This window comes from Salvelinus sp. IW2-2015, linkage group LG19 (assembly GCF_002910315.2).
Source record: "Salvelinus sp. IW2-2015 linkage group LG19, ASM291031v2, whole genome shotgun sequence".
NCBI lineage: Eukaryota > Metazoa > Chordata > Actinopteri > Salmoniformes > Salmonidae > Salvelinus > Salvelinus sp. IW2-2015.
Genome location: NC_036859.1, coordinates 14,802,089 through 14,816,742, shown reverse-complemented (window position 1 = coordinate 14,816,742; position 14,654 = coordinate 14,802,089). Strand labels below are relative to the sequence as shown.

The following is a 14,654-nucleotide window of genomic DNA, read 5'->3' as shown; positions in this document are numbered from 1 at the left end:
AATTGACTAATGTAATAGAACTGAGAGTCATTGTGGAGTGCTAGTGGCCCCCATACTGCAGCAGAAGGAGCAATGAGGAAGTCTATTGCTGGTGCGGTAAGTTTCACAAAAGCATGTGAAATCTAAAGGAAAAAACATATAACATACCATTTACATAAAAACATAGATTTGGTACAAAATAAAAGTGAACCACCCATTTAAGACTTTTGGCATAATGGTTTTGGAATGACAGTCACAGGGAAGAGGGTTTAAGGTCCGTTCAGGGTAACTCCTAATTAAACTACACTGGTGTCAGGAGTAGGATAGCACATCCCTGACGAGTTTTAGGCACATTTCATTGGAGGCAAACTGCCATTTTTTCATATATAGCAGTCTACTAGTAAAATCAGACCTATTCTTACTATATTGAACCGCATCAGCTTCTGAAGAGCTTGTATTCCACATTTAACACATCTCCCACACAAATATTTTAAGACAGCTAAGGAAAACACATTTTCTTCAGGAAATGTAATCATTTGTGAATCGTGAACAGTAAAATAAATATTGATGGAATTTCCTGAATTACTTAATTTATAGCCAAACTCGTTGAAATGATTGCTGTTGTAATGCCAAAGCCTTCTCATTTGACTGGGAAWTTATGAAAGGATTTAACTGAGAGAAGTGGACATGCCAAACAAAACCTATGACATACGCGAAAGTGATCCAAAAATAAATAAATCACAAACTTCATGTGGTAATTAACAAGTACATGAACATTTCAGTCATGATGTGTGATGAAGCCTGGTCTCTCTCTTGGACGTTATCCTGCATTATATKGTTTGACAAATATAAGGCCCACACATGAACACTCCTAGAGCAGTATGCCGCTATTTACACTACAAGATTACAAAAGAAACTTTCCAAACGTTGACACTTTAAAAAATAAAATGTATTAGCATCTCTAATGTGTATAAATAAAAACATATGAAACAATGCATATACTTATAATGTAATGAGCTGAACAATGACTGGATTATATGTGATACAAAGGTCAAGGAGCAGTCTTGTTTGTCTTTTGCCAGTGTATGTCTGTGAGAAAAAACTAATGTACCTTAATCAAGCATTTCAAACTATGCATACCTATAAGTTGCAACACTACATTCTGTCATAAGAATGAAACAAACAAGGAAAGGAGGGAAGTCAAGAACAGCAATAGGGAAAAACATGGGGGAAAATTGTGTTTTGTGATCCCTTTTGAGAAGCTTGCAAGACTGCTTAGTATCAACATATTGTTATGAAGTGTGTACTGGTTTTACTAACAATGTTGAGGCAAAAGCCACAACACTACACACACTGAACTGATCAATTTAAAGAGCGCACCTCAAAAGGACTTGATTWCACTTTAACGCATCAGGAGCTCTGCAGCTCCACAAATTCATTTAAAAGTGTCCTTTTTTATAAGCGGACCTGAAATCTTAGGGACCAAAAAACCTTCAGTTTTAATCCATGTATTAAAATGTTAAATAAAAAGGAGAGATTACAAATTCTAGAATTTCTCTGACCACTTATGTTATTTTCTGTTTGTAGTTGGGTTCGCCATTCCCTGCAATGACTTCCCTTTTACAGGGCTAGAATACCAATTGGCCAGAGAATGGATGTTTTGTGGGGCTGTTGGAATTGGTCTAAAGGGGTCTACAGACAAAGGCAAAGAAAGGAAGGGACCTCTCTTCCTCTGTCACCCAATTAGTTATATTTTGGTCATGCTCTTAGCACTCAATGGTGTTTAATGTGTCTTACTTAGTGACAAAAAATATACACAAAGGACAAATACTATTTCTGAAAGCTGGCCAAAACATTGTCCTAGCAGAAGGTGAGAATAATTTTCAATTGAAAAGCATCAGATTTGTAACAGACCATAAAATCGAAACTGTTGACGACTGGAGGCACTGCCCTACAAAACCACACAACCATGTGTGTTACTGCCACAGACAAGTCGGTTTGAAGTTACACTGCGTGGACTTATATGAAATTGGCCTCTCTCATATAGTTARCCTCTCTGGTTTTCCTCCTAAATCGAAAAATATCACATCTGTAAAGGGGAGCACAACATCCAAGACAACTGCTTCAAAGTTCAAAAACAGAGTGGGTAGAGGGGATAAAAAAAAAAGGTGGCGTGTCTGCTTTAATACGCAGGTATATGTGACAGTGAAGGTGTTATCATTGGCACCCAAGGATCATGGCGACCTCATTCAGCCTTGTGGAATGAAGGAACTACGTAGTAATAGTTGAACAATGGTCTCTGCTCCAACCCCAAGTCTTTAGAAGAGTGCAAAGATCCCCTTATTTTTCATGTGTGTTTTAGCCCTGATATATCCACGTGTGCACGTCCTAAAACTCGGAAAACTCCTTTGCACATTTTTCCGTTACAGAAACGCGGATCTCCTCCTCCTCGTAGTCGTCGAAGTTGCTTGTGTCTCCAGCGCCTCGACACTTTGGTATGAACGGGGCTTCCACCTGACAACACAGAGAGCAGGACAACCAGGAGCGGAGTTAGTGTGCCTTAGAGGAGACCAAGCCAGTACTTCAATGAGATTCTAATACTGCAAGAATTTTCAGATGCCTAGGTAATACCTCCTTTCAGCAAAATGCATTATGAAGTAATTCTAGTAAGCCAAATACAAAACATCATGAAACCATATAAAGACTATTGTTGCAAGATCATAATACTCAAGAAAGTGCTACTGGACACTAATAAAATACAGAGGCCTTGTCTGAACACCCGTACTTGTGTTAGGATTTTTGGCGATGCAAAAATAGAACGTTTTATAGAATGTGAAATTTAAAAATGTAGTATACTTTAAATCCCAGGATGTCATACTAATTTCGGCTTTTCATTTAGAATTCGCTGCACCCTATTGAGGAAGAGAATAAGTGTTTTCAGACCCATGTCTGTTTGACATCAGCTGATAACCAGAATAGGGGACATGCTCTGCAAAAATGTACGAATGGCGTGGAACAAGAGAGATTGTGCATGTAGATTACGCCTTCTCAGTATGGATGAGTAGTATGTTGATATTTGTTGCTGAAATAGTATGTAGTATGATTAGTACACAGTATGTTGTTTTAGCAAGTAGTAGGCAAGAATTTGGCCAATGTGTTTCATAAAGGTTAGGTGCTATAAAGAGCAATTCAACTCCGCATTGATAGTCTTCATCCTCCAACACATCCTTGTATGTACCTTCCTCTCGTAGATGGCAATCCAGTCCGTTGTAGCGAACCACTTGTGTCCTTTGATGTCGTTGACGCCGTTCTTCAGGTTGCCGTAGCGTTTGGTCAGGTCCACCTGCAGCAGGTTCCTCAGCAGGTCCTTCAGGTCAGAGCTGAAGTGYGATGGGAAGCGGACCTACAGGGGGACACAGAGGTTTGTCTAAATGGTCATGTATTGAGAAATGTACATTTGCTCCTAGTTGGACCTGTATAGTAAGTGATTAAAGACAGAAGAGGCTAAGCCAAAAGCAAGCCAAGCATTCATTGGGCAGTTAAAACCTCCTACTGAGTTAAACTTACTCCATGAGAACATGACAGGTGTTCAAAATGTGTTAAAATTGGAGGTTAAATAGGTAGGCCATTTCAGACATGKTTAATGTAAAAATGGACTTGTCCATACCTTTCCAGACACAATCTTCTCATAGATCTGAATAGGCTGGTCAGCGAAGAAGGGAGGGTATCCAGCAGCCATCTCATATATGAGGACCCCCAGGGCCCACCAGTCCACTGCTTTGTTGTAGCCCTACYCACAGCACAATGACAAATGTAGTTCACATACACATATGTAATCTAAATTCATGGCAACAAACTAATGTTCCATGTCTTCAAATGTAGTAATTTAATGCACTGTGTGTGTGTGAGAGAGAGAGACAGACAGGACTCTCACCTTGCTGAGTATGATCTCGGGCGCCAGGTACTCTGGAGTTCCACACAACGTCCAGGTTCTGCCTTTTACCCTCTTGGCAAATCCAAAGTCTGTCACCTGACCACCAAGAACACGTACAGTCGGTAAAGCAACATAGCAGAGAAAACATAACCCATCATTTCTGCACAGCACTTTGAGATATCAGCTGATGTAAGAAGGGCTTTATAYATACATTTGATTTGACATTACAGTATACGCCATAGGCAGTGATGTGTCATGCACAGTGCTCCAGTTGGGCCGGTGCTCACCGGTACACAGTACTGGCACCTCAAATGTTCTACTGCTTGAGTACAAGGATGCAAACTGGTGAGGGCCCAAAATGGTAACACAAAAATTCACTTGGACATATAAAATGTGTGAGGTGTAAGAAAAGTGGCTTATTTTCAGAGAATAACAAGTAATAAATACACATTTGAATAATCTCAACACTCCTAACTTTACAAACCACAATAGACAGAGAAAATGGTGTCCTGGGGTAGGGGGGAGTTGGGCTCTTTGGTCTGGTTTAAGGTTTATTATGACAGGTAATGATAATCTGCCTCCCCAGACAGAAATAAATAGGGCACTCTAAAATCTGTTATTGTTTTGCCAAATTCTGTTCTTGGTTTAGCTTTTCCAGGTTTCAGAATTTCTCTCAAAAATCACCCTTTTATTGATAGAAAACCAACAAAATGTTATGTTCTAAGTCCACAACAATGCTTAAAACCACATCAGGAGACCACATTTGAGGTCAAAAAATGTATTAATCTATGTGGGAGAGTGTAGTTGCCCTTTAATTAAATTGTGCACCAGCAAGAGACTGTGTTTGGCTAGTAGCAGTGTTTCTGTAGCGGTGTTTCATGTGAACCTGATTGGTACAAATTTATCATGATATCATTCTGCCAGCCAGGTAAGCCTACTTTGCAGACATTTAATTGGAAAGTTTTTTTTGGAAAGCCTTTAGAAAWTTTTCAGCATGCTAACTGGCTACACAACACATACAGGTGCACACAAACAGGTGTTACTTCTTCAGAAAGTTGCAGGAAATACATATCACTGATGCACTATTTTCAGGAATTATGAGAAACTAGTGCAATTTAAGTACTTTTGTCATAAGTTCAATACATTTTAATACCTTCCTGTGCTCAGTCAATGATTTCAATATGAGACACAGACCCCTTCCCCTTTTTCTCTTCGGATCTACACGATTCACTTGGATGGCCTATTTTGAGATCAAAGCGGTGAATATCGCCGAAAAGCGACGGGTTTTCATATCTGTCAGTAGGCCTACCGGCATCCCTTATGCAACATTGACTCTAAAATAAGAACCCTGGTGCTGTAAAATGAAAATGATCCACTTGAAGCACTGGTAACACATACCTGGATGTAGCCATGCTGATCGATTAGAAGGTTCTCAGGCTTCAGATCTCTGTAGATAAGGTCTAGTGAATGGAGGTACTCGAACGTCAGTACTATCTGGGCTGCGTAAAACCGTGCGTGCGGTTCACTGTGAAGGAAAGGGAGAAGAATCTGTTTAACTGATCACGTAGTAGGCGCAAAAATGTAAGCGGAGTTGTAATTAACTACCAGCTATATGAGCACTGAATTTAAAATAAAAACACACACTCCCCTCTGTATTTATTTGGACAGTGAAGCAAAAACATATAATGCACTAGTCCCCCCCATTTGAAGGCGTCATAAGTATTTGGATTTCTGTTGTAGTGTATTCTGGTTGGTACAAAAGTTTACTATATGGTCCCATATTCCTAGCATGCAATGACTACGTCAAGGTTGTGACTCTACAAACTTGTTGGATGCATTTGCAGTTTGCATTTGCAGGATTATGTCGTGTGGTAGGTAGCCTGGTGGGTAGGAGCGTTGGGCCGGTAACCAAAAGATTGCTGGATCGAATCCCCAAGCCGACGTTCTGCCCCTGAGCAAGGAAGTTAACCCCCAAAAACAACTGGGCACCAATGACGTGGATATCGATTAAGGCAAGCCCCCGGCACCTCTCGGACTCAGGTTAAATGCGGGTTAAATGCAGAAGACACATTTATGTTGAATACATTCAGTTYTACAACTGGTATCACCTTTCCCTTTCTCAATAGAAATGAATGAGAAATAACGTATTGAGTCATTTTAATTGTATATAAGAATAGAATATGTTTCTGAACACTTCTACAGTAATGTGGATGCTACCATGATTACGGATAATCATTACGTTACAGCCTTATTTACAATAAACGTAACTCCAAAACAACGTTATTTATAATTAATTTCTGTTGGGCACAAAATAATCTGAAACACAACCAAAACAAACTGAAAACGCATCCAACAACTTTGATTCACAAGCGTGATGTAGTCATTGCGTGCTAGGAATATGGGACCAAATACTCAACTTTTAAAACTGAATTTTCTAAATACTTCCAACAACCTTCAAAATGGGGGGACTAGATACATAAAGTGCATTCATTTCTAAATGGTAAAACATATGTATGAAAATACCCTCAAATAAATGATGACATTCTGTACTGTCACCTCACATAGAACTTTTGATATGAAATCTAATTCTGGAGAACAAAGCCAAATTAAAATGTTATAAATTCACTGTCCCAAAAAAAATACATGAATGTAGGTTAAAAAAATGTTTCCCAAAACAATTTTCAATCAACAAATGGAAAATCTATAAACAACTTATAATCAACCAGATATTGTATTGATGAGCAGAACGTTCAGACAGACACTCACCTGAACCTTCCGATTCGTCTTAGATGTGAAAACATCTCTCCTCCTGGAACATACTCCATCACCATGTACAAATTGGAGTTGTCCTGTGGAGGGACACACAAATCCAGTCAGATACTGAGGTAACTGAATAATAAAGAGGCCATATGTATTAAGCGTCTCATAGTGCTGGGATCAGCCCCCCGCGGCCATTTAAATCAAATTCATTATGATCAAAAAGGAAAAACGATCCCTAAATCAGCACTCCTAGTTTGAGACGCTTGATTCATAGCCTCTGATCTCAATGGCCAGATTAAAAACACTGTATGCAGAAGGAAAAAAAACTGAACTGTACCTTGAAGGCATAATCAAGTCTGACGAGGAAGGGAAAAGACACGGCCTGCAATATTCTCTTCTCATTTAGCGTGTGTTCTATTTGCTTGAGTTTCACCACCTACCAGACAAAGAAGTGATCATCAGACAACAGTCTTGACCGACAGTTTAAGTACAGTTTAATGATGGCATGACAAAGTTGTAGAGGGGTTTTTTTTGGGGGGGGGGGAGCTTTAGTCTCGTAATTACCAGACTGAGGTAGCAGACCATTTATGTTAGCTCGCGAGATCAGGAGGCTTGCGTGGCTAGGGCAGCTTTTAGATTGCATTCCAGTAATCACATTTTTGTCACACGCGCCAAATACAACAGCTGTAGACCTTACCGTGAAATGCTTACTTACAAGCCCTTAACCAACAATGCAGTTAAAAAAAATAGAGTTGTGAAAATATTTACTAAATAAATTTTAAAAAAGATACAATAACGAGGCTATATACAGGGGGTACCGGTAGCGAGTCAATGTGTGGGGGCCCTTCCTCTGACACCGCCTAGTATATAGGTCCTGGATGGCAGGAAGCTAGGCCCTAGTGATGTACTGGGCCATACGCAATACCCTCTGTAGCGCCATACGGTCGGATGCCGACCAGTTGCCATACCAGGTGGTGATGCAACCGGTCAGGATGCTCTCGATGGTGCAGCCGTAGAACTTTGATGATCTGGGGACCCATGCCAAATCTTTTCAGTCTCCTGAGGGGGAAAAGGTGTTGTCATGCCCTCTTCACGACTGTCTTGGTATGTTTGGACCAGGATAGTTTGTGGGTGATGTAGACACCAAGGAGCTTGAAACTCTCGACCCGCTCCACTACAGCCCCGTCAATGTTAATGGGGGCCTGTTCAGCCCTCATTTACCTGTAGTCCATGATCAGCTCCTTTMTCTTGCTCACATTGAGGGAGAGGTTGGAAAGAGACTATGGTATTATAATCCAGACACTAACAGGTCAGATCATATCTGTGCATGTGATGGGAGAAACCACTGGCAGACATTACACATATTTATCATACTTATGTTATGCCACCAGATAACATCTACAGCAGCGGTATTCAAAGTTGGGGTCGCAACCTTGCAGTGGCGTTGCCCATTAAAAAATTACAAATATTTGAGGACATGTTATTGTATGGAACAAGTCACAACATACATTTGAGAAAGATCATTTAAAAAAATACATTTACATTTACTGAATTATACATTTAAAAATACATTTACTGAATTAAAAGTTATTTGTTGATGTAAAAATCGAAATGTGCCGATTTTTAAGGTTGGTTCATTAGATTTGGGATGGGGCCGCGAGAAATTCTGGCGGAAAAAAATGGGGTCCCGCTGGAAACGTTTGAATACGACTGATCTACAGTGTTTTATTTCATTCTTGCCCCATTTTTTGTTTGATATTATTTTATTGGAGTGGAATTGCACACTATCTTTACTGTATTTTTGATGCTTCATTTAGACGGGTACAAACAGCTGGGATGAGAGTAAGGAGGTAGACATAGGTGGAAGACGGGGTTGAACCCAGGTCTTCGGTGGGGAGGCATGCATGTGCTTGCTGCCTGGAGTGATACCCACTCGACCAAGGCTTTGCACTTGTTGCCCCGTTTGATGCCCTAAAATAGCATCTCTTCATCCTCTTCCCATAGCAAGGTGATACATTGCCTTGTCAGCTCATACATGGGTTACCCGTCCTTGAAAAGGCCAGCTGTTTTCCACTGGGCACCAACCTTTTGCTTGTCCAGTATTTTCATGGCGAAYAACTGCTCTGTTCCTTTATGTTTGACCAGCATGACTCTTCCAAACGAGCCTGTACCCAGGGTCTTTAGCCTGTCAAAGTCATCTAGGCCCGTCGTGCTCTAGAATGGGTCACACAAAACACAGGATGTGGATTACCTAATGGATATACCACAGCAGCAGTCCCAGGCTTTTACTCAGTTCAACTTAGATATTCCCCAGATATTCCCCACATCCACATCTCCTTTTCTATACACATTGGTGAAGGACTTTGGTTGAGAAGAAGGCAAAGAGATAGGATGTGAGGAATCACAGAAAGAATAAATGAGAAAGAGTCCCCAAACCCTGGATTTGTAGCTCCAACCTTCAGAGCATGAAAACATCTCACCTGTGGTGGACATTCCCATTTCCGTAAGAAGTCTTCTTTGGCTTTGGCTAGGAACTCTTTCACTGTATGGAAGAAAGATATACACAGGCAAATTAGCTAACAGGAAGGAATTGTCTGTCAACGCATGATTAATTCCTATTTATTGACTTGGGATTTGATTTGCATGGAGTGGGCAACAAAGTACAAAGGACATCTTAATGGAATCTTATGTGGAAATTCTAGAACAGTGACAGGGTATCAATTGTAACAAAATCTGTATGAAATGGAATTCAATGGAGACAAAGACTGGTAAGGTCTAACTAACCAAACTCCTATCTGCATTTTACATCCACAAAATACATGTACGGAGAAAGGGGGGGGGGGGGGGGAAACAACATCAAAACGTTTGTTTTTAGTGATACAACAAAACACACCAACCAAGACGGACAGTCTAAGTAAGAAGTGATGCCAAGAGCTCCATTTCTCTTTTTTAAATAGATAGGGGATGTAAGAATTCACTAAGACAGGTGAAGAGGCTGGGCTCAATCGAAGCATGCAGAACTCTTGTGCATCACTTTCTGCACTGACTGTGCATTAGGGCCCAATACTGTTCACGGGAAGGCTTTAAAACAGAGTATTATATACAGAATTGTTTTTGATGAGCCAGGACAAACCAAAACACATGGAAAAACACAGCAGACAAGAGATATCCAGAATGACAGAATGCAGATGACAAAAACACAGAGGTTTAGGTAATGGTTTTGGCAGAACCTAGATCGAAGCATATACTGAACCACTACTACAAGCCAAGCTTGGGTTCATTTACAATAGAATCAATGCGTGCAAGGTTTCAGACTTCTGTCATTTTGGGAATCTAGTGGAAGAATGGGCATACCAAAAGTCTCTATAGATCACCCAAGGATTTGCAGGAACAATGTGGAAGGGATGATGTGGAAGAGAGAGAGAGAGAGAGAGAGTGCATAAATCTAACAAGTATATCAGATCAACAAACATGGACCATATGCAGTGAAGAACAATAGAAGATGACAACGAAGGAAAGAAAAAGACAGTATTAGATACAGAGAGAAAGAGTTGTCATTCTTCTGGAATTCAGTGTGATAAAGAAAAACAAGGCGACTAATTAGAATGTTTGTTAATGACTCCTGTGGGTAAGAAAGTTACAACAGACATGACTAGGATGGCAAATGCTGTACAAATACAAAGATGTAGCAAACAGAAAAAGGCTTTAATAATTGTGCAGTTCTTTTTATATAGGCTACAGTGTGTTGAAGCACTAAAAATCCCACATAACCCTGGCCTGAAAAGRAGACTGTATATGATTTTTTTATTAACACATTTACATAGTGTATTCAGACCATTTAATCTGTACATTGTTGAAGCACCTTTGGCAACGGTTACAGCCTCAAGTCTTCTTGGGTATGATGCTATAAGCTTGGCACACCTGTATTTGGGGAGTTTCTCCCATTCTTCTCTGCAGATCCTCTCAAGCTCTGTCAGGTTGGATGGGGAGCGTTGCTGCACAGCTATTTTCAGGTCTCTCCAGAGACTTGTCCCAAAGCCACTCCTGAGTTGTCTTGGCTGTGTGCTTAGTGTCTTTGTCCTTCTGGAAGGTGAACCTTTGCCCCCCAGTCGGAGGTCCTGAGCGCTCTGGAGCAGGTTTTCATCAAGGATCTCTCTGTACATCATTCCCTCGATCCTGACTAGTCTCCCAGTCACTTCCCGCTGAAAAACCTTTGGTACCCTTCCCCAGATCTGTGGCTCGACATAATCCCTGTCTCGGAGCTCTACGGACAATTCCTTCAACCTCATGGCTTGGTTTTTTCTCTGACATGCACTGTCAACTGTGGGACCTTATATAGACAGGTGTGCTTTTCCAAATAATGTCCAATCAATTGTATTTTCCACAGGTGGACTCCAATCAAGTTGTAGAAACATCTCAAGGATGACCAATGGAAACTGGATGCACCTGAGCTCAACTTCAAGTCTCATAGCAAAGGGTCTGAATACTTATGTAAATAAGGTATGTTTTTTTATTTGTAATATATTTGAAAAAAATTCTACAAAACCTGTTTTCGCTTTGTCATTATGGGGTAGTGTGTGTAGATTGAGGATTTTTATTTATTTAATACATTTTAGAATAAGGCTGTAACGTAACAAAATGTGGAAAAAGTCAAGGGGTCTCAATACTTTCTGAATGCACTGTATGACCACCTAGCCAATGTAAATGTTTACATAATCAGAGCTGGTTACGGTTAACTGTACTGAATGGGATCCCTTTTAAAAGACATAAGCTAGGTGTCCAYTATTGAACAGTAGAATAAGGTAATAAGGTACACCTCGGTACAGTACAGTTTTTAGAGATCAGCACCACTAAGTTCATATTTTTAGAACATGGTTGGCTAATGCAAGATTTTCCTTTTTTTTTTTTTTAAAGTGCCTAACATGTTTAACAACATGGAAGGTTGTGACATGGAACAGTGAAACAAGGCTCATACAGTGTCAGAATTAGCCTACCTCCCTGTCAAACTGGGAGTGTTTTGACATCTCCCAAGAGCCAAGCCAAGACAACGAGTCTGAGTTGGTGAGGAGGTTAGTGCAACACACACATGGGCTATTATCAGGAACCAGGTTGCCGGCACTGTAAACAGCAATAGGGCAGACAAATCTGTAGCAGCAGCAGTTTAGGGCACTGTGGCTTAGACAGGTTTAACACCAGAAGGTTGAGAGACTGGGGCTCATGTTATGTCAAAACAGACAGGAAAACAGACGGCACAGCACAGGCTTTAGGTTGCACTGATCAGATCAAAGAACACCGCTTGCTTCCTGAAACTGGAAAGATACCTGTGGCTGACCAGGTTCCTGTGCCTCTGCCTGGTCTCTTCCAACACTTCAGTAAATGTCATATGAACAGATTAACAGCATTGTAAAGTGACAAAGKTTTTAAACGACCTAGATACATTACTACCTACCATAAATGTTCACATTTGTCCGTACATATATCAAAGTGAAGTAGATGGAACAGCACATATGCAAACTCACAAGTCAGTGGCATTTCCCAGACTAACTTATGCCAGATTAGTTTGCAAGCAGTTCACACACATTCAGATCTGGACACAAACCAACGCCTGGATATTCCTGACTGTATAGGACTTCATGGGGAAACATTTAAAATGTATCAAGTCATGCAGTGCATTGATCATCAGCATACATATGTCAAAGTGTACCACTGCAAATTAATACAGTCCCAGGGCTAGTTGCGTCAAAGCTTGTAATTCCCCTTATCCTCTTACGAAGGTCTGGTGACAAGCTGTTCCAGTCAATGACAAACTGTGCTGTGTGTATGTGCATGTAGAACTGCACATCACTAAGATTAAACAGACTCTAAACCAAAATGACTTGTGAGATAAATCACTTGGGAAGGTTGTATTACGGGCCTGGTTTTATGAATGGCAAGTGGGCATTTGTCATTTCTTCACCATATTTGGTCACTGTTTAGAGGAGCGCTAGAGAGTACTGTAGAGGGAAAGCTGTATATATATATATACAGCGCCTCAAGACTGAGATGTGGAGGCAGTCTGATAATTGAAACCCCATACTTATTAAACTACTTATCCTTAGTGTGGTTAATCTAACATGACATTTGTAAATAGTTTAGGAGTGGAGTGAATTTTTGGTTGCTAATGATCTATCACATTTGTAAAATTACAAATTAGCTAGCTAAAACAACTCTAATCTACAAACGCAATATCAAAACAACAGGCCTCATAGGCTATGAGACCAACACACGTCAGAGAGTCAAGCCTTTGGCTGGCTATGCTACAGTACTGTAGCTGGCATTGGACATTACTCTGGCTTGGTGATGTCTCACGGGCCTGGTGGTGGCTAACTAACGCTGATATACAGCTAGCTCTCACTGACGTTAGCTAGGTAGACAACATCATAGCGAAAGTGCTAAAACAACCCGRTAGCTAGCTAGCTAATGTTAGTAGCTAGCTAGGCCTCTGGACCAGGTTGTAACTATTTAGTTACACATCCCTTGTACTAGTGATCTAGCTGAGATTAGTTCAGAAACCAATTACTATAAATTATCGTCGATAGCCAAATACAGGGGCGAGGGTGTAATTCATGTAAAAATGTTTACAACATCAGGGATACATTTGCGTGTGCGCCCTCCCGATGTTGTCCATAAAAAATGTCAAATGTGCTAATGTCAGCATACTAACTGGGTAGTTAGCTAACTTTAGCTAGTAAAGAGAATGCTCCACGATCSCCCCAACTCACCGCTCTCCAGCTCGTTGCCTTTCTTGGCGGTAGCAGCGTTTCCCATGGTATGGAAGACACGGCGATCGCTCAGACTGCGGGAGATGGTGGTAGCTAGCTACAGCTGTTGTTGAGTGGTGTTCCCCTTGTAGGCAAAATCGTTAATTTGGAACTATATAGAGAAATTCAATTGATAACGTTACAGTCAAATATGAAAGAAGGAGCCCAAATCCCTGTTCACCACCCCCCTTCTTTAGATATTCCCCTTCCTGGCTCTTCTCTATCTCGCTGACTTGCAGCTAGCGGTCACTGCTCTCACACTTCTCCCCCCAAGCGTTCACTGTTGATTGCTTGGTCAAAGACCTTCTATGTGAAGAGATGGGATATCGCACTCAATCTGCTTCCGCCTTTACTAAAGGCTTTAGTTAGAGGCTTGTGAGGTGGTCCAGGGAAGAACGACTGCCCCCTCTCACTGAAGCCACAGAAATTCAAGGCRGACCGCGGTACTGCAGGCATTGTTTGCAGAAAACAGGACCCCCCATTATAGTGAATGTAAAAATGGCATTCTCAATKTTCTTGGTCAATCTTCGTGTAAATACAAAAATACGCCAGATGTATGTCCGTGAACTGATTATAAAATAAATCTCACACAGAAGACGTTATAACGATAATTAAGTTGCTAATAGCAGCCTGCAGTACCCCGGTCAGTACATCACTCTAATAATAAGGGTTAACCCACTTGGTGGGAATTGTAACTTTTCAAAATTATTAAATTATCTTTGGTTACGTGGCTCATATAGCAAGGACCGCTACAGTATGATCAAATACAGCTAACCCTTTAGCTAAATAGCTGTGGTAACTACAATACACGGGCAAAAGTATGTGGACACCTACTATTCGAACATCTCATTCCAAAATCATGGGCAAAATTATTGAAATGGTCCCCCCCTTTGTTGCTATAATAGCCTCCACTCTTCTGGGAAGGCTTGCCCCTAGATGTTGGAACATTGCTTCCATTCAGTCACTACAGTCCCTGGTTCGAATCCAGGCTGTATCACATCCGGACGTGATTGGGAGTCCCATAGGGCAGTGCACAATTGGCCCAGCGTCGTCCAGATTTGGCAGGGATAGGCCGTCATTGTAAATAAGAATTTGTTCTTAACTGACTTGTCTAGTTAAATAAAGGTTTAAAAAAAGCATTAGTGAGGTCGCCCACTGATGTTGGGCAATTAGGCCTGGCT

General features: G+C 40.9%; 1 protein-coding gene across 2 annotated transcripts; it reads right to left on the bottom strand.

Annotated features, from left to right (window-relative positions):
- Nucleotides 1-910: 910 nt before the first annotated feature.
- On the bottom strand, nt 911-13,833 carry LOC111979502 (cAMP-dependent protein kinase catalytic subunit beta). 2 transcript variants are annotated; one of them, XM_024010091.2, is made up of 10 exons: nt 13,435-13,832; nt 9,154-9,215; nt 8,759-8,887; nt 7,011-7,109; nt 6,680-6,762; nt 5,312-5,438; nt 3,914-4,009; nt 3,647-3,769; nt 3,218-3,382; nt 911-2,493 (listed from the first exon to the last, which is right to left on the bottom strand). In XM_024010091.2, the coding sequence occupies exons 1-10, from the start codon at nt 13,478-13,480 to the stop codon at nt 2,368-2,370; spliced, it is 1,056 nt and encodes a 351-aa protein (XP_023865859.1). In that variant the 5' UTR covers nt 13,481-13,832; the 3' UTR covers nt 911-2,367. The 2 variants fall into 2 exon arrangements, with proteins under 2 accessions (XP_023865859.1, XP_070304939.1); XM_070448838.1 differs by lacking the exon at nt 7,011-7,109 and having other exon boundaries at nt 13,435-13,833.
- Between the last annotated feature and the right edge of the window lie 821 nt (nt 13,834-14,654).